General features: G+C 59.3%; 2 protein-coding genes across 7 annotated transcripts; one reads left to right on the plus strand and one right to left on the minus strand.

Annotated features, from left to right (window-relative positions):
• Positions 1-398: 398 nt before the first annotated feature.
• On the plus strand, positions 399-8760 carry PLEKHN1 (pleckstrin homology domain containing N1). Of its 4 annotated transcripts, none has more exons than XM_032758546.1 (16): positions 399-481; positions 571-670; positions 4343-4489; positions 4587-4667; positions 4752-4824; positions 4945-5072; positions 5150-5281; positions 5405-5485; positions 6156-6231; positions 6372-6508; positions 7038-7187; positions 7362-7502; positions 7662-7802; positions 7995-8213; positions 8501-8549; positions 8627-8760. In XM_032758546.1, the coding sequence occupies exons 1-16, from the start codon at positions 399-401 to the stop codon at positions 8758-8760; spliced, it is 1872 nt and encodes a 623-aa protein (XP_032614437.1). The 4 variants fall into 4 exon arrangements, with proteins under 4 accessions (XP_032614437.1, XP_032614438.1, XP_032614436.1 ...); XM_032758547.2 differs by having other exon boundaries at positions 5186-5281; XM_032758545.1 differs by having other exon boundaries at positions 4752-5072.
• Positions 8761-10220: 1460 nt separating this feature from the next.
• On the minus strand, positions 10221-13871 carry PERM1 (PPARGC1 and ESRR induced regulator, muscle 1). Of its 3 annotated transcripts, XM_032758551.1 has the most exons (4): positions 13842-13871; positions 11640-13362; positions 10670-10795; positions 10221-10440 (listed from the first exon to the last, which is right to left on the minus strand). In XM_032758551.1, the coding sequence occupies exons 1-4, from the start codon at positions 13869-13871 to the stop codon at positions 10331-10333; spliced, it is 1989 nt and encodes a 662-aa protein (XP_032614442.1). In that variant the 3' UTR covers positions 10221-10330. The 3 variants fall into 3 exon arrangements, with proteins under 3 accessions (XP_032614442.1, XP_032614441.1, XP_032614440.1); XM_032758550.1 differs by lacking the exon at positions 13842-13871 and having other exon boundaries at positions 10670-10729; positions 11640-13734; XM_032758549.1 differs by lacking the exon at positions 13842-13871 and having other exon boundaries at positions 11640-13734.
• Positions 13872-22700: the final 8829 nt, after the last annotated feature.

Raw genomic sequence — 22700 nt, forward strand, 5'->3', positions numbered from 1 at the left:
GCTTTCACCGCCGTCTCCCATGCTGGAACTCCTGCCTCAGCCCTCCCTCAGGCCGGCCAGGGTTTAGATGGGAACAGGATGTGTGGGCACGTTGTTCGGGGGGGCCTGGAAGGTCGCCCAGGGTTCACCAAGCCAGAGCACAGGCAAGTGGGGTGCCCTGCACACTGGAGGCCTTGTCTGGGCCAGAGGGGTGCTTGCCCCAAGGCTGGCCTCTCGGTGTGGAGGGCCCAGGGCAGAGACCTGCAGGGATCAGGTAGGGGCCAAGCCTCTTCCAGAAAGGCTCCACCCTCGCCCAGCCCTGGGTGCCGGGCGGGACGTCCCGGAGCCCCGCCTGCCCGCGGGAGGCGGGGGCAGGAGACTGTGGACAGGGACCCAGCCTGCCGACCTGCACTCTGGCCATGGGGAACAGCCACTGTGTGCCTCAGGCCCCCAGGAGGCTCCGGGCCTCCTTCTCCAGAAAGCCCTCGCTGAAAGGAAACAGGTGAGCGGGGCGTGGGTGCGGCCACCTGGGCGCAGGGCTCCCCCACCCGCTCCGGGGCCAAGCCACGAGACCCCGTGCCTTGTCCCCAGAGAGGACAGCGCGCGGATGCCGGCCGGCCTGCTTGGCCCCGAGGCTGCTCGAAGCGGGGACGCCGCCGCCAACAAGCTCTTCCACTACATCCCCGGCACGGTGAGCGCGGCGCGCGCGGTGGCTGTGGTCTGGGAGCGTGGCTCTGCCCGCGCGTGTGTGCCGCGTGTCCGTGCAGCTCAGGGTCTTCCCCTCGCCCCGGGGGCATTCAGACCCCGGTAGGTGAGGAGCCTACGCTGACCGCCCCGCCCTGGGGAGTTCATCCGGCCGAAAGTCTGAGCGGAGAGCGAAACCGCGACGCAGGACTGAGTCAGTCGGGAGCAAGCTGGGCGGGGCGGGCCGCGGGCGGGGCCTCCCGGGACCTCCTCCCGCAGAGGACCAGCGCACGCGTGTCTCGCTGCAGTGGGGCTCGGGGTCGTGCTGGTAGTGTAACTTGAGAGTAAAGGGCCTCACATGAGCAGTGAACCAGCCGGTAACCTATACCGGCCTTTCTCCCTGGGTGTCCCGCAGGAAGTTGCTGCTGGGTATGGCTGCCTGATCCACAGCAACCCCTCTGTGCACGCGCCAGCCTCCTCCCAGCCTGCCAAGGCCATGCAGCAAGGAGGTGTCTCCCAAGCACACACTAGGCCACTTCTCCGTGGAAGGAGCAGAAGACCAGCCCCCCCGCCCCCAGCCCCTGTGGGACTAAGGGTCTTCACAGGGTGGATGCCCAGCCCCTTTCAGACGTGTCTGGTGCTGGGTTGAGGGAACAGGAGGAGGAACCTGGGCTTCAGGGCAGACAGGACCCCCACCGCACCCCTGTCAGGCAGCCTGGATGGGTGGGCTCTGCTATGTGCAGGCCCTAGGAGCGTCCAGAGGAGAGGACCCCTGCCCTGCACTCCTGGGTCCGGCCGCTGGCATGGCCGTGCAGACCCCTTTGCCAACACGCCCCTGCCAGGCAGGAAGCTCGTGCCATACCCTCTCCTGACCTCCAGAGTTTCAGGGCTCCCTGCAGACAGGTGCTGGTTTCGGAAACCACGCTGCCTCAGAGGACTGGGCGGGGAGAGGGAGCCAGGCTGGGTTAGGGGTGGGGTCCCTTTGGCTGCATCTCAGATGCCACTCCCTCTGTCCAGGCCCAGGACATGCAGTGTGACCCTGGGGGGTCCTATGAGGTGTGGTGGGTGGCCCTAGTGGTCCTCCCTTGCCAGGACATGGTAGCCAGAGAGGCAACAACCTGCCGACCCTCAGGAAATGCAGCTGGATGGGGGAGGAGCTCTGGGCCGGTCCTGGAGCCAGTGCTCCGCAGGCCTGTGCCTGGGCTCTGCACCCAATGCTGTGAGCTGGCTCTGCCATGGCTGCAAGCTGAGTCCTCCCCGCGGCCCCGAGGCTGAGCTGGGCTGCAGGGCCAGCTATGTGGCCCTTCCTGGTCTGTGGCCTATTTTTCATGGGTGCCAACCTGGCATCAGTTCCCACGCTGGGTGTGGGTACAGGAGGCCCCACCCGGAGGCAGAAGGCCGGGGAAGCCATGCGTCTGTCTGTTCACATTCCTGGGCCTGCTCAGGGGCAGCTAAGCTTGGCCAGGGCTCCTAGAGGGAGCAGCACACCTTCCCACTTGCCCCTGAGCCTGTGGATCACAGAGGTCTCCAGCCCCATGTTCATACCCGTCCCCTTTCTGACTTCTAACCTGGTGATCAAAGCCTGCATTTGTAGTGGACTGTGTGTGCCAGGATTGGCTATATGTGGCGTGGATGCAGAGTCTCCTCCCCTCTCAGCACATGCAGTGATACCCACAGGATTGGCTATACGTGGCGTGGATGTGGAGTCCCCTCCCCTCTCAGCACATGCAGTGACACCCCCAGGATTGGCTATACGTGGCGTGGATGTGGAGTGCCTTCCCCTCCCAGCACATGCAGTGATACCCACAGCACATCCCAGGCCCTGTCTTAGGCTCTGGGGACACAGCAGTGAACGGAATAGACAACCCCTGTTCTGCTGGTGCTCCCATTCCCACGGCAGAGACACACGATGGGACAAATCAATAGAAGATCCAGTGAGGAGGGTGGGGTGGGTGCTAAGGAGAAAAACAGAGGGGATGGGTCCTGGTGCTCCCATTCCCACGGCAGAGACAGATGAGAGGACAAATCAATAGAAGATCCAGTGAGCGGGGTGGGGTCGGAGCTAAGGAGAAAAACAGAGGGGATGGGTGCAGAGGATCAGGGAAGGCTGGAATTTTAGAAGGGCTTTCAGAAAAGGACTTCTTGGAGCAGGTAATGTCTGAGCAAAGCTGCAAAGCGGGTAAGGAGGGGGGTCAGGGCTGAGCGGTCCCCAAAGCAGGAACAGAACATGCAGCGGCCGGAGAGCATGGGTCTGATGTGAGGAGACAGTGAGGCCGGGGCAGCCACGGAGACCCCTCGGGGGAGATCCCCCGGGGCACTGCCAGGACCCGGCTGTCCCGAGTGAGGCATGCGGAGCGGCAAACACACACTCAGAGGATCGGCCCCAGAAATCTCCTCACATATTTCAGGCTGGGGGCTGGGAATGGGCGACGGTGAGGACATTGACACCGAGGAAATTGGCAAACATTACAAATCAGGGCATCGGTGTGTTTCTGTGTCTGCTTTTTGTAGAACCAGGTGTTAAACGTTTACCATCCAATACTGGAGACGTGGGAGGGTTTTGAGTGCTACCCAGACACCCCCAAATTCTTCTAACAAGTCTTCAGAGGTTGAATAACCGAAGCCATGTTACACAGTTTAGGAAAGAATGAAGATCGGTTTAATCCACTGAGTCCAGATCTCACCATCTCTACCACTAGACCAGGCAGCTCTGTGTGGGGAAGTGTGTCTGTGTGTGCGTGTGTGTATGCACGCACGTGAGTGTATGTGTGCACAAGTGTGTATGTGTATGTGTGCATGTGTATGCACGTGTATATGTGCATGTGTGCACACACATCTGTGTGTGTACACAGGTGTATGTGTATACGTGTGTGTTGGTGTATTTGTGTGTGTGGAAATGTATGCATGTAGGCAGTGTTTGCATGTATGTGTGTGCAAGTGTGTATGTGTGCATGTGTGTGCATGCATGTGTGTATGTGTGTACGTGTGTATAGGTGCACATGTGTATGTGTGCACGTGTGTATGCATGCATCTGTGTGTGCATGTGTACATATGTATGTGTGCACTTGCATGCATGTGCGTGTGTACGTGTGTATATGTGCACATGTGTATGTGTATACATGTGTATTTTGGTGTATTTCTGTGTGTGGATATGTATGCATGTATGCATGTGTGTGCATATCTGTGTCTGTGCAAGTGCATATGTGTGCACGTGTGTATCCATGCATATGTGTGCATGTGTGTACATGTGTGTATAAATGCACGTGTGTTCACGTGTGTATGTATCTGTGTCTGTATTGTGTGGCATGTATGTATGTGTCTATTGTGTGTGTGTATGCATAGGTGCATGTATGCATGTGTACATGTGTATGTGTGTGCATATATGGATGCATGCATGTTGCCTGTATGTGCACGTATCGGGTGTGTGTGCATGTACACGTACACAAATGTGCATGTATGCATATATGTATGCACGTGTGTGTGTAAATTCTGCCGTGACTGTTTTCCTGTGGAAAGGCTGAGTGTTCAGGTTCTGTGCCTGTGGGGGGCTGTTCTTCACATATGTGTTGTGTGGCTGTGCACAGGCAGACCATGCTATAGTCCTGTAGCTATGTGGATGCGAGCGGAGGGGGTGAGGGGCCCAGGCGAGGCCCCCTCCCGTGAGCTCTGCTCCTCCTAGGACATCCTGGACCTGGAGAACCAGCGAGAAAACCTGGAGCAGCCATTCCTGAGTGTGTTCAAGAAGGGGCGGCGAAGGGTGCCTGTGAGGAACCTGGGAAAAGTTGTGCATTATGCCAAGGTCCAGCTGCGGTTCCAGCACAGCCAGGTGGGGGCCGGGCTGGGTGGGGCACGCTCAGGGTGCAGCCTCCCCATCAGCCTGGGGCTCCCCAGACTCCACACTGACGACCCTGCTACCCGCGCAGGATGTCAGCGACTGCTACCTGGAGCTGTTCCCCGCCCACCTGTACTTCCAGGCCCACGGCTCGGAAGGACTCACATTTCAGGTGAGGCGGTGGGCGGTGGGGTGGGGCCACGGCCGCCACTCCCTCCATGGATCCCTGAAGCTCCTCCCACCCTGTGCCTGGCAGGGGCTGTTACCGCTGACGGAGCTGAGCGTCTGCCCGCTCGAGGGGTCCCGAGAGCACGCCTTCCAGATCACAGGTGTTTGGGATGCTTCCCGGGCCCCCAGAGGCACTCCTGACCCAGGCCTTGGAGGCGGCCTGCCCTGTGGGCTGCGGAGCATGTGTGTGTATGTGTGTGCCTTCTCTGCCCTGCCCGCAGGCCCGCTGCCCGCACCCCTCCTGGTGCTCTGCCCCAGCCGGGCCGAGCTGGACCGCTGGCTTTACCACCTGGAGAAGCAGACGGCCCTCCTCGGGGGACCGCAGCGCTGCCACTCGGCACCCCCACAGGTCAGTGCCGGGGACCCCACGCCCCTTCCCCCTCCCCACCCTGATCCTCGCAGCCTGCTCTGACCTCCTCCTCACAGGGGTCCTGCGGAGACGAGCTCCCCTGGACTCTGCAGCGCCGTCTAACCCGGCTGCGGACCGCGTCAGGGCACGAACCCGGAGGCAGTGCTGTCTGTGCCTCCAGGGTTAAGCTGCAGCACCTGCCCGCACAGGTGGGTGTGAGGTGCGTGGGGCTGTAGGGGGACAGGAGGGGTGCAGGGTGGTGGGCAGGGCGGGGGCCGGCCCTGGGTGCACAGCAGCCCAGTTCCCCCATCGTTTGACTCCACCCCAATCAGGAGCAGTGGGACCGGCTTTTGGTCCTGTACCCAACGTCCTTGGCCATTTTCTCCGAGGAGCTGGACGGGCTTTGCTTCAAGGTGGGCCCCTCCCCACTGTGGGCCCGCCCCAGGGAGGCACCTGCGTGGGGGTGGGAGGGGGCGGCCATGCAGGAGGAACCTGTATTTCGGGGCTTGTTGAGACAGAGCGCAGGGCCCTGCCCACCCGGCCCGCAGTCCTGGTCAGTCTGGTCTCGGCTGTGACGTGGAGGAGCCCCTGCCCGCCCTGAGGTTCTCACCCTGAGGTTCTTGACCGCCACCCTGGGGCGGGCAGCATGGGGCTGAGAGCCCCTCCCGGGGACTCCCTCGTGTGTGCCTGCCCGTGAGAGGTGTGTGTGTGCACACGTGCGTCTGCCCGTGTCCTCCAGGGTGGACGCTGGGAAGGGGGTGTGCACTCACGGTAACCTTCAGTCACTGAGGAACAAACACGGGGCCCTCCCCGTGGTTCCCCCGGCCAAGCTTCTTCTCTGGGGACCCCAGGAGGCCAGTCCTGTGGCTTTGTGTGTCTGCCCCTAGCCGGCTAAGGCCCCTGCGCCAGGGTTGGTGGTGGCCCCAGGAGACATGGGACCCACTGGCCTCCCTCAGGGTGGCGGCCTCGGTGCCCAGCTCTCCAAGTACCCAGCCAAGCTCTGGAGGGCAAGAGAGTGGGATGAGGCCAGGCGGGGCCCCGGGGCTGCCCCCACAAAGGCCTGGCCCTCAATCTCCGCCGCAGGGGGAGCTCCCACTCCGTGCGGTCCACATCAACCTGGAGGAGAAGGAGAAGCAGATCCGCTCCTTCCTGATTGAAGGTAGGGCCCTGACCCGGGTTCTGCCTCCCGCCTGGCCAGGCCATGGTGGGGCGGGAGCCTGGGGGACGCCCGACTCTTTAGTGGGGGGCTCTGAGGGGTGCACCCCACCCTGCCAGCCCCTCAAAGCATCTGTATGCCAGGCCCCCTCATCAACACCATCCGCGTGGTGTGCGCCAGCTACGAGGACTACGGCCACTGGCTGCTGTGCCTTCGCGCCGTCACCCACAGGGAGCGGGCCCCACCGCTGCCTGGTGCCGAGAGCTTCCCAGGGTTGCAGGTGAGGGGTCAGTAGGCCCCACAGCCCAGGTCCTGGGCAGTGGTAAAAAGGGGGCAGCAGACCGGGTGTGGTGGCACACGCCTGTAATCCCAGCATTTTAGGAGGCTGAGGCGGGTGGATCATTTGAGATCAGGAGTTCAAGATCAGCCTGACTGACATGGAGAAACCCTGTCTCTATTAAAAATACAAAAAAATTAGCTGGGCATGGTGGTGCATCCCTGTAACCCCAGCTACTCAGGAGGCTGAGGCAGGAGAATCGCTTGACCGGGAGGCGGAGGTTGCAGTGAGCCGAGATCGTGCCACTGCACTCCAGCCTGGGCGACAGAGCAAGACTTCGTCCCAAAAAGATAAAAGGGGGGACAGCAGGGTGGGTCCAGGCAGGGGTGGGTGGGGAGAGGATGGGTCCAGGCAGGGGTGGGTGGGGAGTGGGTGGGTCCAGGCAGGGGTGAGTGGGGAGGGGGTGGGTCCAGGCAGGGGTAGGTGGGGAGGGGGTCCAGCCCTCACTCACCCCCACTCACTGCCCACCCAGGTTATGGGCAGTGGCCGAGGCTCACTCTCCTCAGGCGGACGGATCAGCTGGGACTCGGGGTGCCTGGCGCCCCCCTCCACCCGCACCAGCCACTCCCTGCCTGAGTCCTCAGTGCCATCCACTGTGGGCTGCTCCTCCCAGCACACACCGGTGAGCGCTTACGGGGTGTCAGACGAAAGTGGGGCAGAAGGCTGTCGGATGAGTGTGTGTTGGGGACCCTGGTTCCTCAGGGAACTCAGACTGGAGGGAGCCCCTTGCAGCCTCAGAATGTTGCACGGGAGAGGGACCAAAGGGCTCTTTCTGGAAGGTTTGTGGTCCCCACAGGACCAGGCCAGCTCTGACCGCACCAGCATTGGCCGACGGAGGACCGAGCTGAGACGCAGCGGCAGCAGCCGCTCACCCAGGAGCAAGGCCCGGGCAGAGGGCCACGGCCCTGTCACCCCACTGCACCTGGACCTGACCCAGGTGGGCCCAGCCCCGGCCTGGTTCCCACCATTCCGCTCCACTGGCCTCTATCTCTGGGCCCAGTGGTCCTGGAGCCACCCAGAGCCCTCTTGCACAGAGAAGGGGTGGCCTAGGCTGTTTCTAGCCCAGAAGCCCATCTCTCCCACCTCTGCCCTGCAGCTGAACAGGCTGAGCCTGGAGAGCAGCCCAGACACCCCTGACCGCACTTCAGAAACATCACACTCGCCCCTCTATGCCGACCCCTACACACCACCCGCCACCTCCCACCGCAGGGTCACGGATGTCCGGAGCCTGGAGGAGGTCAGGCCCCTGCTGGGTGACAGAAAGGGCGGGAGGTGCCTGCAGCCTGAGGTTGGGGAGGTCTAGACCGTGCTTCTCGACCTGGGGTCTGGGGCTGCCCCAAGCCTGAGGTCTGTTCAGGCTCCGATGGGAGGTTGAGATTCTGGGGATCCCTGGATGCCACCCAGGCCCCAGCCCAGGCTCTCCCGGCAGTTCCTCAGTGCCATGCAGAGTGCACCTGGACCTGTGCCCTTAAGCCCACTCCCCTCGGTGCCTGTGTCTGTGCCTGCCTCTGACCCTGGCTCCGGCTCCTCTGGCCCCGCTGGCCCCCACTTGCTCTCCAAGAAGGGAGCCCTGCAGTCCAGAGCCTCTCAGAGACACCAGGGCTCAGCCAAGGATGGGGGGCCACAGCCCCCAGACTCCCTTCAGCTTGTGAGTAGCAGCCCCCATGCCAGTGTGCCCTGGGCTCCGGGCTGGCTGGGGGGCTGGTGTGGGGCCTCCTGGGACTCTGAGGGAGCAGGGAGGGAAACAGGAGGATGGGGGCAGATGGAGACCAGGGGAGGCCAGGAGGGAGATGGGGAGATAGGACTTGGGAGGGAGAGCAGGGGGACGTGGGTGATGCCAACACGGGGGGTGGGGGCTGCACATCGACGGGTTGTCTCCAAGCTCCCTGCCTGGGGCTATACCCGGCTCTCAGACTTGTGGTTTGGGGTTCCCAGGTCTCCTCTGCCAGGGAAGGTTCGCCCGAACCCCGGCTGCCTCTGACAGGTGAGTGAGGGTCCTGCCTCCTGGGGTGACTGCCTGTTGCCTCCCACAGGCTGACCCATCTCTGCCTTCCCTGCCAGATGATCGGTCCCCCAGGAGGAGCCGGGACCCCGGCTACAACCACCTCTTGGACAAGACTTTGTCTTCCTCCCACCAGAAGTGCCCCCAGCTTGGAGGGCCCGAGGCCAGTGGGGGGCTTGTGCAGTGGATCTGATGGCTGCGGTGAGGCGGGTTCTCAGGACCACCCTCGCCAAGCTCCAGGGTACCTGCCCATCTAACCCACTTCAATTACAAGTCAGGGTCTGAACCCAGTGTGATGGGGGGAGCGTCCGGGGCCCTGAGTTCAGAGCCCGTCCCTCGGCTCCTGCTCCTTGGTGCCAGCAGCTGGGGCAGGGAAGGGCAGGAGGGGCCCCATCCAAAGGATGCCCTGGCCAGCAAGGCTGGGTCACGGGTCAGGGAGGTCCTGGCCGTCCACGGAGTCGGCCCTCAGCTCAGCCCGCCAGGAGTCTGGGAGGAGACTCACTGGGAGTGGGAGGGAGGCACGGGTGTGAAGGTCGGAGGACAGAGAAAGGTCAGCAGGGTCAGAGTATGTGAGGTCAGAGGGCATGAGGGTCACAGGTCAGCAAGGTGTGAGGAGCACAAGCCAGGGTGCCCCGAGGAGGAGGGCGGGTGGGTCCTTGCATGGCCTGGTGTGCGCCATAGGGCAGCACAGGAGACGCTGACACCACCGGACAAGAAAGAAAAAAGAGAGAAGAGAAGAGAGAGAATGAGAAAAAGAAGAAAGAAAAAGAAAAAGAATTTTATTGGTGCCGCGTCCATGTGTTCTCCGCTCAGCAGCCAGGGTCTCCCACAGTCTTGGGGACCCTGCACCCGCTGCCTCGGCAGGACCCCCACCCGGCACCCAGCCAGGCAGCCCCCTTCCTCTGCCACCTCGGGCCCCTCACCGACCTTCCCACCTCATCTCTGACTCCTCTTGGCTGTGGGCCCCCAGCTGCCCCACAGGAGCCCCCGGGACAACCCCAGGAGCCCAGCAATCCATCTAATGCCGCCGAATTCTCCCTCTGCTCCTGCACCCAGGGCTCCCGGGGAGGGGCTCGAGGCTCTGCCACAGACCCCCACCCTGCAGGGGCCGCTGCACTGGGGAGGGGCAGGCAGAGCCTTCACTGTCTCAGGCCAGAGCCCGCAGAGACCTTGGTCACAGTCCTTCGAGGATCAAGAGTGATGGGCCTCGGAGCCCTTGCCAGCCCAGCACACCTGTGAGGAGGCTGCCCATCCCCTCTTTGAGGCCACCCTGTGTCCTCACCCCTGCCTCTGCCAGAGCTCCAGCCGGAGCCTCTTGCTGCTCAGACCCCTCTGAGGTCCAGGTCCTGTCCTGCCACTCAGCCCCCACTGCATCCCAGAAGAAACGCAGGGTGCGGTTACATTTGATTTCAGATAAACAACAAATAACTTCTTAGTAAAATGACCTCCCCACTATTGCATGTCTGAAATTAACCGAATGCCCTGTGTTCTCATCTGTGAATCTGGCCACCCTCCTACCCAGCCACCTGCCTGCCCTCCACCCACCCAGACTTTAGCACCTCTCCTCCCCAGCGTGGGGAGTGGTCCTGGCCACTGGCTGGATCCTCAGGTGAGTCGGAGGGAGCAGCACCAGGACACGCCCCCGCTCCTGGACGCCATAGAAGAGAGGGGTCAGAGGGCTCAGGCGAGGGCGGCCCCTCCTCCTGTCCTGGGCGCCTGTGGTCGTCTCCTCATCCCGCATCTCCCTGGCCCCGGCCTGGCTCCTAGGAGCTGGGGCTGCGGCTGCGACTGCGGCTGCGACTGCGGCGCCCTTGCCCCACCTGCCGGCGGAAGTAGCGGATGGCAGAGATGGTGCCAATGTTGGCCAGCAAGACTGCAAGAGAAGCACAGGGTCTCCTGAGGGCCAGCCTGGCTGTCAGCACCGTCTGCCCACAAGACCCAGCCCTCAAAGGGCGGGCAAGGCCAGTGCAACTAGGGCCGCAGCTCAGCCTGGGGGGAGCAGGTCAGGGGAGAGCCCTGGGGCCCCCATGCACCCCTCGTCCTGCCAGTAACCCTCAGTCTGGCTTCTAGGCGCAGCTCCCTCTGCCCCCAGGCACCCGAACCTGTTTTCCAGGCGTCTGGGGTATGCAGATCTGACGTCCTCACAGCCCAGGTGGCAAAGGCTACAAACACCAGGCACATGTCATTCTGGCTGAAGGCAAATGATGGGACAGGTCCCCGGAGCTCCCCTAGGACAGAAGCTCACCTTTAGCCCCACGGCTGCACTCAGAGATGGCCCCGCACAGGCCCGCCCCGGGAACCACCTGCCCCCCAACCCTGGGAACCGCCTGCCCTCCAATCCCGGGAACCGCCTGCCCTCCCCCAATCCCGGGAACCACCTGCCCCCCCCCAATCCCGGGAACCACCTGCCCCCCCAATCCCGGGAACCGCCTGCCCCCCCAATCCCAGGAACCGCCTGCCCCCTCAATCCCGGGAGCCACCTGCCCCACACACGCCTGCCCTGCACACTCTTGGCCTGGGAACTGCCTGCCCTGCACACGCCCGCCCCGGGAACCGCCCGCCCCGGGAACCGCCTGCACCAGGAACCGTCTGCCCTGGACACGTCTGTTGGAGTCACATCTCTCCCGTGCTTCCTCCGCCTGAGACTTTGGTGACCTGGTTGAGTTGGGCCAGTTTGGGGGAACTGCCGGTGGAGCCCCTGTTTTCTGGTCTGTAAAGCATCTCCCAGAGGAGATGAGTGTGAGATGTGCCTCGCAGAGTGCCTGACCCTGAAGGCAGTGAGGCCTGGATGGGAACCCTGCCAGAGGCTGGGGGAGGGACGCCGCCGTCACATGGGCCTGGACACAGGGCAACGGCTGTGCAGAGCCAACCCCCTGAACAGCCCGGGTGCCTGGCCTGGGCCGCCCTGTCTGGACTGTGTCCTGGGATGACTGGGGGCTGGTCCCCAGTCTCCCCTGTTAGGGGATGACCTGAGCCCTGTCTGCCCGTCCCCAGCGGTCCCATCCCAGGCCAAGCTCCCTGGACAGTGTGTGCCTGGGACCTGGACAGGCTGTGGAATCCGAGAGCACCTACCTGCCCGTCTAAGAGCCAGGTGGAGCCGCTCTACCACGGCTGGCTTGAGGGGAGTCCCAGGCCCCGCCCCGTGGGAGACCGACCCGGGAGGCTCCAATGCCTGCAGCGGGAGTGGGACAGCCGGCACCAGCACGCCCTCAAGCCTGTCCTCCCCGAAGAAGTGTTCATAGACCTCAGGGATGGAGATGGGCACGGGGTCTCCAGGTATGGGGGTCGGCACAGGATCAGCTCTCGGGAGTGGCGCCGGGGACCCCCACTGCCTCGACCTCTGGGCTCCACCATCTGGGAAGAAGAACTCGCACATGTCCGGCCACTGGACGCCTGCCGGATCCTGACCGGCGGCTGCCGCCTCAGCATCTTCGTCCTCCTCGATGGTGTCACAGAAGAAGAACTCATAAGCCTCCGGGAGGGTCACAGCAAAGCTGCTCCCCGGCCCGGCCCTCGCCACGGCAGAGGGAGGGGGGCGAGGCAGGTGCTTGAGGATCCGAGGCTGGTGGGGCCGGGGCCCGACGGCCACAGCATCCCAGGCTCCGGGCCCCCCGTGGCCCCCAGTTGCTGTCCGGGGGGCTGAGGGCCGGGCTGAGGCCTCTTCTGAGCCTGGCTTGTTGGGGCCGGGCCCAGCCATGGAGAAGCGCACTTTCTTCTTCCTGGGGACTTGGGTGAGACCCAGTGTGGCCGCCCCAGAGCAGCATCCAGGGGCCCCTGCTGAGGGCTCAGACACAACAACCTCTGTCTCCACCACATCAGGCCCAGCTCTGCGGGTGGGAGACCAGGCGGGGCCAGCGGCGTCAGCTCTGGGAACAGGTGTAGACACAAGCCCACTGGACTCGGTCATCCTCGGCACAGCCTCTGAGACAAGTGGAGATGAAGCCACCTCTAGCTTAGCCACTGGGCCTGCTGTAGGCAAGGCCACATCCAGGCCATGCTTGGAGGCAGGTGTAGACACAGCCATGTCAGGCTGCGGCTCGGAGGCAGGTGTGGACACAGCCATGTCCGTGTCCAGTTGTGGCTTGGAGATGGGTGTAGACAGAGCCACACTGGACTGAGGCTCAGAAGCTGGCGTAGACACAGCTGTGTCAGGTTGCAGCTTGGAGGCGGGTGTACACACAGCCATGTCCCTGTCAGGTTGCGGCTCAGAGGCGGGTGTAGACACAGCCATGTCCCTGTCAGGTTGCCGCTCGGAGGCGGGTGTACACACAGCCATGTCTGACTTAGCCCTTGAGACATCTGGGTGGGCTTCCCGGACAGGCGTGGACACCGTGTGCTGCTGGGCTCGGGGGGAGGTTCTGATTTGGTCTGTGCCTTGCTCAGTCACAGGGACAGGTGTAGACAGGCCCAAACCTGGCCCTGGTCTGTCTCCCTGCACAGGGGACCTGGGGCCAGGCTCAGGAGCTTTTGCAGGACCTGGCCCCGACTCCTCCTGCCCGGCTTTGGCTATCAGCTTTGCCGTCTCAGGACTGGCCGCAGGGAGCCGTGGGGAGCCCATCCGGGCAGAAGCAGAGGCTCCTGCGTGCCCACCCCCCTTGGCACCCACAGCTCGCCTCTTCTTTCGGCTGGGGCTCCGTGGTGGGGCTCCAGGGCTATCAGGGGGCCTCTGGGAGCCAGTGCTGTGGCCAGGGGACTCGGGACTTCCAGGAGGCTCACCAGGGGGCCGTGGGGCAGGGCCCTGCAGAAGCCTCTGCATCTGGTCTGCAGAAGATGCCGGAGCAGGGCAGGATGAGCACTGGCCGGGAGGGCTGGCGCAGGGGCCGAGGGACGGTGGAGCTTCTGCCCGTGCGGACGTGCTGGGTGTCTGCTGACTGGTCCCCAGGGCCAAGACAGGCTCACACCGAGACCTGGTGACCGGCTGCTGTGTGGCCACGTCCTCCTCCTCGCAGCCCCGCCAGCTCCGCCCTCCTGCAGCTGGCTGCCCAGTTGGGAGAGGTGGGGCCCTGGGGGGACTGCTGCCGCTGCTGTCCCCTTGGTCAATGTCACTGGACAAGGGCTCGTCCCCAGAGGCCAGGCCTGCCTGCAGGAGGCCACACTCATCGGCGGTGGCTGAGAACTCGGCCCAGTCCTGGTCACTCAGCTGGACGCTGTACTGGAAATTTTCCATGTGGGGTCAGCAGAGGCACTGGAGGGTAGCAGAATGGGTCCGGTGGGGTCTTCATGGGTTCAGGCCCCAGGCACCACCCTGCACATGCCGCCCCTGCCCCACGAGACCTGGGAGCTCCCACAGCCTCGGGGCTCCATCTGTGCCCTGAAAAGAAGAGAACAGCGTCTCAAGGGGAGGGCTGCGCTTCCTTCAAACCTAGTGGTGACGATTTCCAAGTTAGAAGATCCCCAGCTCCCATGACCCTAGTTCCCAACGCACCCCAAATGATAGCTGTGTAATGATGCAGTGTTACATTCCTAGAATCAAAGATGGTTTTCGACCAGTGAAGCTATAAAACCAGCCATCCTCAGGTTTGAATGCTGTTTCCCATCACATCTCAGCTGGGGCAGCCTCACCTCCTCCACCTTCTGCCAGAGCTGTCTTTACACGGCAAAGCACCTTTCAGGGTCCACTCAACGGGAGCAGTGCCCTCGGGGGGGTGGGCAGCCCTGGTCCGTCCCAGTGCGCCCCAGCTGGCAGCCGGCCACAGGAAAGGTTTACAGGACCCAGCAGGTGCACAGCCCTCAGTGATGACCTTCCGATCGCCTTGGCTGGGCCATGCTATTCTCTGAGCTCACCAGGTGGTGCTGGCCAGAGCTGGCCCAAGTCAGCAGGGAAAGCCTGGGCAGGAGGTGCAGGATGCAGTGGGTCTCTTGACCCAGCAGCCACCTCGGGCCATCCTCGAGGTCTGTACCATGACCCAGGCCTGCCCGGCTGCCCAGGGTGCCTTCCTTTGCCCCATCTCAGAGAAGCAAGGAGACCCTAGCCGGCTGTCCGGTCTACCCCTAGAGGGGGCCGCCCTCGGCCTCAGGTCAGCCCCTCTGGACCCAGGAGTGGGAAGTCACTTTGGCGGGGACAGTCCTGAGACGGAGGCCAGGGCACGATGGCTTCCCGCCCACTGACCTTCGCCCTCCTTTCTGGTCTCTTGAGAAGCCCCTGTGGGGGTTGTTGCCATTGGGACCCCTTGGGTCAGGGCAAGCAGCTGACCATGTCCTACCTGGGTCCCGGCGGCCGAGCTGGGCGTCTGAGCTGCCCATCCTGGGGCGGCATGGTGCTAGGCTGGCTGCACAGGCTCCACCCCCTGTGCCAAAAATACCACGTCCCTGTGGTCACATGAGACTCGTGCCAGCCACAGGGTCCAGGCCACAAATAGATGGCATTTGAGGGCCCTCCACCTACAGTACGTGAGGACGACTTCCTGGCACGGGGCCCAGCCGAGGTGGGGTCAGACACGGGCCGGAGGACGCCGACCAGCAGGCAGCACCGCTCAGTTCCCGTGCTTCCGCCACCCGCGGTGAAACCTCAGACCTGTCCTCCCTGCCGCCCCTGGAATGTTCCTGGCCTGCTTCTGAGATGGCCTCTGTGTCCTGGCCAGGGCTTGTGCCTCCCTGTCCTGACCTCCGGGGCTCATGTGGGGGTGAGTGGCCTGCGTAGCCACACAGCCAGGGAGCGCCAGGGTCAGGTGCCCCCATGCCCGGCTCCGCTCAGCTGCACCCTCCAGGCTGTCCTGACCTTGGGGTTCACGGTGCCCATTCCCAGGCAGTTTCCGAGCCAGGGGACAAGAGGACAGGGCGAGGGATCCAACAATAAGCATCCGATCAAACAGACAGATGAGCTCAGCTCCGATGGCAGCACGTCCTGGGAAAGAAGTAGGGAGAGGAGTGGTTGGAGGGCCGGAGACCTCTCTAAGGAGGAGGCTTGGACTGAGAAGCTCCTGAGAGTCCAGGGCAGGAGACTAGGAGACCGGGGCCTGCACCGAGAGGGGTGGCAGTGAGAGCTGGGCGTGCAAAAAGCGCATGCCTGGTGTTGCACGATGCTTTTCCACGAGGCCACAGGACAAGGCGTCCTGCCACCCAGGGCCAGCCTGACTTGAGCTTTCACAAGTGGAATCGCATCCTGCATCCCTGTCTGCGTCTGTGTCCTCGGGCCCACGCCGCACTCTGGAGAGAGCTGCCATGAGGGCTGCGGGCGACTGCCCGGGCGGGCGAGGCTGTCCTGCGTGAACGTGCCACGCGGCTGTGCCGTTTCCCGTGGGTGGCGATGTGGGTCGTTTCCAGTTTGCAGCTACCACACACGGTGTGGCTGTGAATATCTGGGAACATTCCTTTCGGCAAACCTCTCGCATTTCCAGGACGGGTGCGGTCAGTGTCAGAAGGTGCCGCCCCGTTCCCCAGGCGGCTGCGTGGCCGTGCTCCAGGCTGGAGTTTCGCAGGAGCTGCGCATCTGCTTCTGTGCGGCGCCTCTCGGCTGCGGCCGCCTCCCTGTGCCTCCCCGCTGTGGGTCTGTAGGAGTCGTTATGTATTCTGGACGAGCTCTTCATTGAACTCTCGTACTGGGGAATCTTCTCCCTCTCTGCCTCCACTTTCCACCCTCGTAACGGTACCTTTGTTTGCTTGTTTGTTTGTTTGAGACGGAGTTTCACTCTTGTCGCTCAGGCTGATGTGCAATGGCAAAATCTCAGCTCACTGCAACCTCCGCCTCCCAGGTTGAAGAGATTCTCCTGTCTCAGCCTCCTAAGTAGCTGGGATTACAGGCAGGCACCACCATGCCCGACTAATTTTGTATTTTTAGTAGAGACGGGGTTTCTCCATGTTTCCCAGGCTGCTCTCAAACTCCTGACCTCAGGTGTGAGCCACCGCGCCCGGCCTATTCCTTCATTTAAAAAAAACCTTCATTGTGTTGCCTTTCACGATCGGCTCTGCCACACACTTGGCATTGACTTTTGTGAGAGGTGGGAGATGGGGGCACGGGACTCCTGTCTTCACGTGGATGCTCAGCTGACCCAGCACCACATCCTGGGTGAGCATGCAAGTGGCGTCCAGGCCCCACGTGGACCATCACGAGATGAGAAGGCTCTGGGGCTTGGGACAGGAGAGGCAGGGAGGCCAACGGCAAGGCTGTGGCCAGGGTGCTGTGCCAGGAGGTCTAGGGTGGCGGAGGGAGGGGCCTACCCTGAGGCCTTTTCACAACAAGCTGTCACTGGAGTTGGCCTGAGCCTTCAGGGGAGCCCTTCCCCGTACTCCAGCCCAGTCACGAACCTTCCTGGTGGGAGCAGCAGGGGGAGGGCGGCTGTAGGATGAGGAGTAGTCAGGGCCCCCCTGCACTTCAGGCGGCAGCACCCCTCAGTCCAGGGAGGAAGAATAACCCAGTTCTTTTTTTTTTTTTTTTTTTTTTTGAGACTGAGTCTCGCTCTGTCGCCCAGGCTGGAGTGCAGTGGCGCAATCTCGGCTCACTGCAAGCTCCGCCTCCCGGGTTCACGCCATTCTCCTACCTCAGCCTCTCCGAGTAGCTGGGACTACAGGCGCCCGCCACCACGCCCGGCTAATTTTTTGTATTTTTAGTAGAGACGGGGTTTCACCGTGGTCTCGATCTCCTGACCTCGTGATCCGCCCGCCTCGGCCTCCCAAAGTGCTGGGATTACAAGCGTGAGCCACCGCGCCCGGCGAATAACCCAGTTCTACGGTGGAGGCAGAGACCAGACCCCGGCCTGGGGGGCAAGTGGTGGTTGGGCAGGGTCCCCTGGGAGGATGGGGACGTGCTGTGCCCCTAGCAGCCACCAGAGGGCACCAGGATGCCACTGCGCCCCGGACCGGGTCGGCTCAGCGGCTCCTGCCCTGGTCAGGGGGCGCCAGGTCCTGCCCGTCCTGGGGAGGGCGGGGGGAGAAGGCGATTCTTGGGGGGTTGCTGGCTCCCTTTCCTGAGGCGTGTGGCCCAGGTGAAAGCCCTGGACCTTGAGACAGTCGGGGAGCTGATTCATGAGGAACCCTCCCATGCCGGGCACAGCCTCAAACGATGTACACAGCTGCAGAATTATTTTTCTTTCTTTTTTTTCTTTTCTTTTCCTTCTTTTTTCCTCCTTTTTTTTTTTTTTTTTGAGATGGGGTTTCACTCTGTCGCCCAGGCTGGAGTGCAGTGGCGGGATCCCAGCTCACTGCAGCCTCCACCTCCCAGGCTCAAGTGATCCTCCAGCCTCAGCCTCCTGAGTAGCTGGGATCACAGGCGCCGTCGCCAAGCCCAGCCTCCTTTTCATTTTTTATAGCTTTATTGAAGTATAATTAACACATAATACACTTCAAGTATTTATTTATTTAACTATCTATCTATCGTTTGAGACGGAGTCTCACTCTGTTGCCCAGGCTGGACGGAGTGCAGTGGCTCCATCTTGGCCAACTATAACCTCCGCCTCCCAGGTTCCAGTGATTCTCCTGCCTCAGCCTCCTGAGCAGCTGGGACCACAGGCGCACGCCAACATGTCCAGAGAATTTTTGTATTTTTAGTAGAGATGGGGTTTTGCCATGTTGGCCAGGCTGGTCTCAAACTCCTGATCTCAAGTGATCTGCCCGCCTTGGCCTCCCAAAGTGCTGGAATGACAGGCGTGAGCTGTCCCGGTCTTCAAGTATTTAAAATGTGCAGTTCGCTAGGTTTGGACACATATACCCCTGGGAGCCACCACAAACGTCTCCAACACTCCCAAATGTTCCTTCAGCCCCTCGGTGATTCTTTCCCTTCTCACACTCAGGCAACCCTGAATCCGCTGTCCCTGCAGAGTAAGTTGCATTGGCTAGAATCGTCCACTGGGCCCTTCTTTGTATAGGACAGGTCCTCTGTGACAGCATTTCTTAGAGATTCACCCACAAGGTCGGGCGCGGTGGCTCACACCTGTAATCCCAGCACTTTGGGAGGCTGAGGTGGGTGGATCATGAGGTCAGGAGATCGAGACCACGGTGAAACCCCGTCTCTACTGAAAATACAAAAAAAATTAGCCGGGCGCGGTGGTGGGCGCCTGTATTCCCAGCTACTCAGGAGGCTGAGGCAGGAGAATGGCGTGAACCTGGGAGGTGGAGCTCGCAGTGAGCCGAGATCGCACCACTGCACTCCAGCCTGGGCAACAGAGCAAGATTCCGTCTCAAAAAAAAAAAAAAAAAAAAAAAAAAAGAGATTCACCCACACTGTGGTATATGTCATATTGTTGCTTTTTATGCAAAGTGTTCCATTGTTGGATACACTACAGTTTCTGTATCCATTCCTCTGTTGATGAACATTTGGATTATTTCTAGTTTGGGGCTATCGCAGCTAAAACTGCTATGAACATTTGTGTACAAGCGTTTGTACTGTGAAAGGAAAGTGAATCTTGGGACCCCCCAAATCACTGAGCCAAACGGAAAAGTCAAGCTGGCAACTGCTTAGGGCCCACTTGCCTCCCGTTCTATTCTTTAAAAAGACAGCTACTAAGATTTAAATAATAAAAAAGCTGCCTATCTCCCTCAGGATGTGTCCACACGGAAATTCCTTGCAGACACAGGATGGACAGAATTCAAAGTTGTTCCTCTGCTCACTGAGATGAGTGAACATCTAATCAGAAACTCAAAAGAATGTGACCCTTTGTTTTATCACCTGTGACCTGGAAGCCCTCTCCCCTCTTCAAATTGTCTTGCCTCTTGGGACTGAACCAATGTACATCTTACACATATTATTGAAGTCTTGTGTCTTACTAAAATGTAGAAAACCCAGCTGTACCCCGGCCACTTCGGGCACAGGTCATCAGGACCTCCTGAGGCCGTGTCACGGGCACGTCCTTAACCTTTAACCTTGGCAAAATCAACTTACTTTTTTTTTTTTTTTGAGATGGAGTCTCGCTCTGTTGCCCAGGCTGGAGTGCAGTGGCACCATCTCGGCTCACTGCAAGCTCTGCCTCCCGGGTTCAGCCATCCTCCTGTCTCCGCCTCCCGAGTAGCTGGGACCACAGGTGTCCGCCAGCACGCCCGGCTAATTTTTTTGTATTTTTAGTAGAGATGGGGTTTCACCGTGTTAGCCAGGATGGTCTCGATCTCCTGACCTCGTGATCCACCCGCCTCAGCCTCCCAAAGTGCTGGGATTACAGGCGTGAGCCACCGTGCCCGGCCTGGCAAAATCAACTTTCTAAATGGATTCAGACCTGTCTCAGATACTTGGGGTTGACTGTGTGGACACATGCTTTCATTTCTCTTGGGTACATACTCGGAATTGGAGTGGCTAGGTCATATGATAGGTATATGTTTAACTTTTTGAGAAACTGCCAGACCGCCTTCCAGTGTGGTTGTACAATTATTTATTCCCACTAGAGGTTCCAGGCTCCATGTCCTCACCCGCACTCAGCACCGGACAGCTTTGTAATTCAGCCATTGCAGTAGGCACTCATTCTGGTTTTAATCTGCATTTCCCTAATGATGAACAACACTGGGCATCTTCTCACATGTGCATTTGTTATCCTTGTATCTTCTTTGGTAAAAAGACTGATGAAATATTTTGTCCATTTTATTTTATTTGAGACAGAGCCTCACTCTGTTGCCCAGGCTGGAGTGAAGTGGTGAGATCTTGGCTCACTGCAACCTCCACCCCCCGGGTTCAAGCGATTGTCTCACCTCAGCCTCCTGAGTAGCTGGGATTACAGGTGCCTGACACCACACCTGACTAATTTTTGTATTTTTAGTAGGGACGGGGTTTCAGCATGTTGGCCAGGCTGGTCTCAAACTCCTGACCTCAAGTGATCTGCCTGCCTCGGCCTCCCAAAGTGCTGGTATTACAGGTGTGAGCCACTGTGGTTAGCCTATTTTGTCCATTTTAAAAATTAGGTTGTGGCCTGGTGCAGTGGCTCACACCTGTAATCCCAGCAATTTGGGAGGCTGAGGCAGGCAGATCACTTGAGGCCAGGAGTTTGAGACATGCCAGGGCAACATGGAAAACCCTGTCTCTACAAAAAATTAAATTAGAAATAAAAATTAGGTTGTTTTCTTGTTTTTGAGTTTGCAGCATTTTTTTTTTTTTTTAGAGTTTGACTCTTATTGCCCAAGCTGGAGTGCAGTGGCACGATCTCAGCTCACAGCAACCTCTGCCTCCCAGGTTCAAGCAATTCTCCTGCCTCAGCCTCCTGAGAAGCTGGGATTACAGGAACGTGCCACCACACCCTCTGGCTAATTTTTTGTATTTTTAGTAGAAACAGGGTTTCACCACGTTGGCCAGGCTGGTCTCGAACTCCTGACTTGAGGTGATCTACCCACCTCGGCCTCCCAAAGGGCTGGGATTACAGGCATGAGCCACTGCACCGGCCCAGGATTCTTCACATATTCTGCATGTAAGTCTTTTATCAGATATGTGATTTATTTTCTTCCAGCCTGTGGTTTGTCTTTTCTTGTCTTTTTTTGAGACAGTGTCCTGCTCTGTTGCCCAACCTGGAGTGCAGTGGCATGATCTCAGCTCACTGCAACCTCTGCCTCCCAGGTTCAAGTGATTCTCCTACCTCAGCCTTCTGAGTAGCTGAGACTACAGGCACCCACCACCACACCCAGATAATTTTTGTATTTTTAGTAGAGACAGGGTTTCGCCACATTGGCCAGATTGGTCTCGAACTCCTGACCTGAGGTGACCTGCCCGCTTCAGCCTCCCAAAGTGCTGGGATTACAGGCCTGAGCCACTGTGCCCAGCCTTTTCATGTTGTTAACACTGCCTCTTGAAAAAGAGTTCGTGTTTAACAATGAGGATACACAAAATTTTTTTAAAAAAGAAAAAGAGAAGTTCTTCCTTTTAATGAAGTCTAATTTGCCCATTTTTCTTGATGTATTATTCTTTTGGTGTTTGTAGCTAAGAAATCTTTGCCTAAAGGTCACAAAGATTTTTAAAGTTTTCTCCAAAAAGGTTTATGGTTAGATGTTGTATTTAGGGCTATGATCTATTTGTAGTTAATTTGTGTATATGGTGTGAGGTAAGAATCTGTTAATTTATTTGCATATGGATATCCGATTGTTTTTGAACCACTGTTGAAAAGAGTCTCCTGGCCGGGCTCTGTGACTCAAGCCTGTAATCCCAGTACTTTGGGAGGCCAGGGTGGGTGGATCACGAGGTCAGGAGTTGGAGACCAGACTGACCAACATGGTGAAACCCTGCCTCTACTAAAAATACAAGAATTAGCTGGGCGTGGTGGCAAGAGCCTGTAAGCTCAGCTACTCAGGAGGCTGAGGCAGGAGAATTGCTTGAATCTGGGAGGTGGAGGTTGCAGTGAGCCAAGATCACACCATTGCACTCCAGCCTGGGTGACAGAGGGAGACTCCATCTCAAAAAAAAAAAAAAAGAAAGAAAGAAAGAAAGAAAGAAAGAAAGAAAGAAAAGACTCTCCTCTCTCTACTGAATTGTCTTTGTCAAAAACAGCTGACCATCCATCCATGGGCTGGCCCACTTCTGGAGTTCAGGGTTGAGTGTTTCTGGAGTTCTGGGTTGACCGTTCCTGGAGTTCTGGGTTGATTGTTCCTAGAGTTCTGGGTTGTTTCTGGAGTTCTGGGTTGATCGTTTCTGGAGTTCAGGGTTGATTGTTTCTGGAGTTCTGGGTTGAGTGTTTCTGGAGTTCTGGGTTGAGTGTTTCTGGAGTTCTGGGTTGACCGTTGCTAGAGTTGTGGGTTGATTGTTTCCAGAGTTCTGGGTTGATTTTCTCTGGAGTTCTGGGTTGATTGTTTCTGGAGTTCAGGGTTGACCGTTCCTGGAGTTCTGGGTTGATTGTTTCTGGAGTTCTGGGTTGATTGTTTCTGGAGTTCGGGGTTGACTGTTTCTGGAGTTCGGGGTTGACTGTTTCTGGAGTTCAGAGTTGAGTGTTTCTAGAGTTCGGGGTTGACTGTTTCTGCAGTTCTGGGTTGACTGTGGAGTTCAGGGTTGACTGTTTTCTGAAGTTTGGGGTTGATTGTGTTTGGAATTCTGGGCAATTTCCTTGTCAAATATATATTTTGCCAACGTTTCCTCCCATATGTGATGTCTTTTCACTTTTTGATAATTCCATTTGAAACATAAGTTTTAAATTTTGATGATGTCTAATTTATCTATTTTTTTCTTTGGTCATTTATGTTTCTGGTATCTGTTTTAGTCTATTTTGTGCTGCCCTAATAGGATATCTGAGACTGGGTAAT

This window comes from Hylobates moloch, unplaced genomic scaffold (genome assembly GCF_009828535.3).
Source record: "Hylobates moloch isolate HMO894 unplaced genomic scaffold, HMol_V3 SCAFFOLD_9, whole genome shotgun sequence".
Classification (NCBI taxonomy): domain Eukaryota; kingdom Metazoa; phylum Chordata; class Mammalia; order Primates; family Hylobatidae; genus Hylobates; species Hylobates moloch.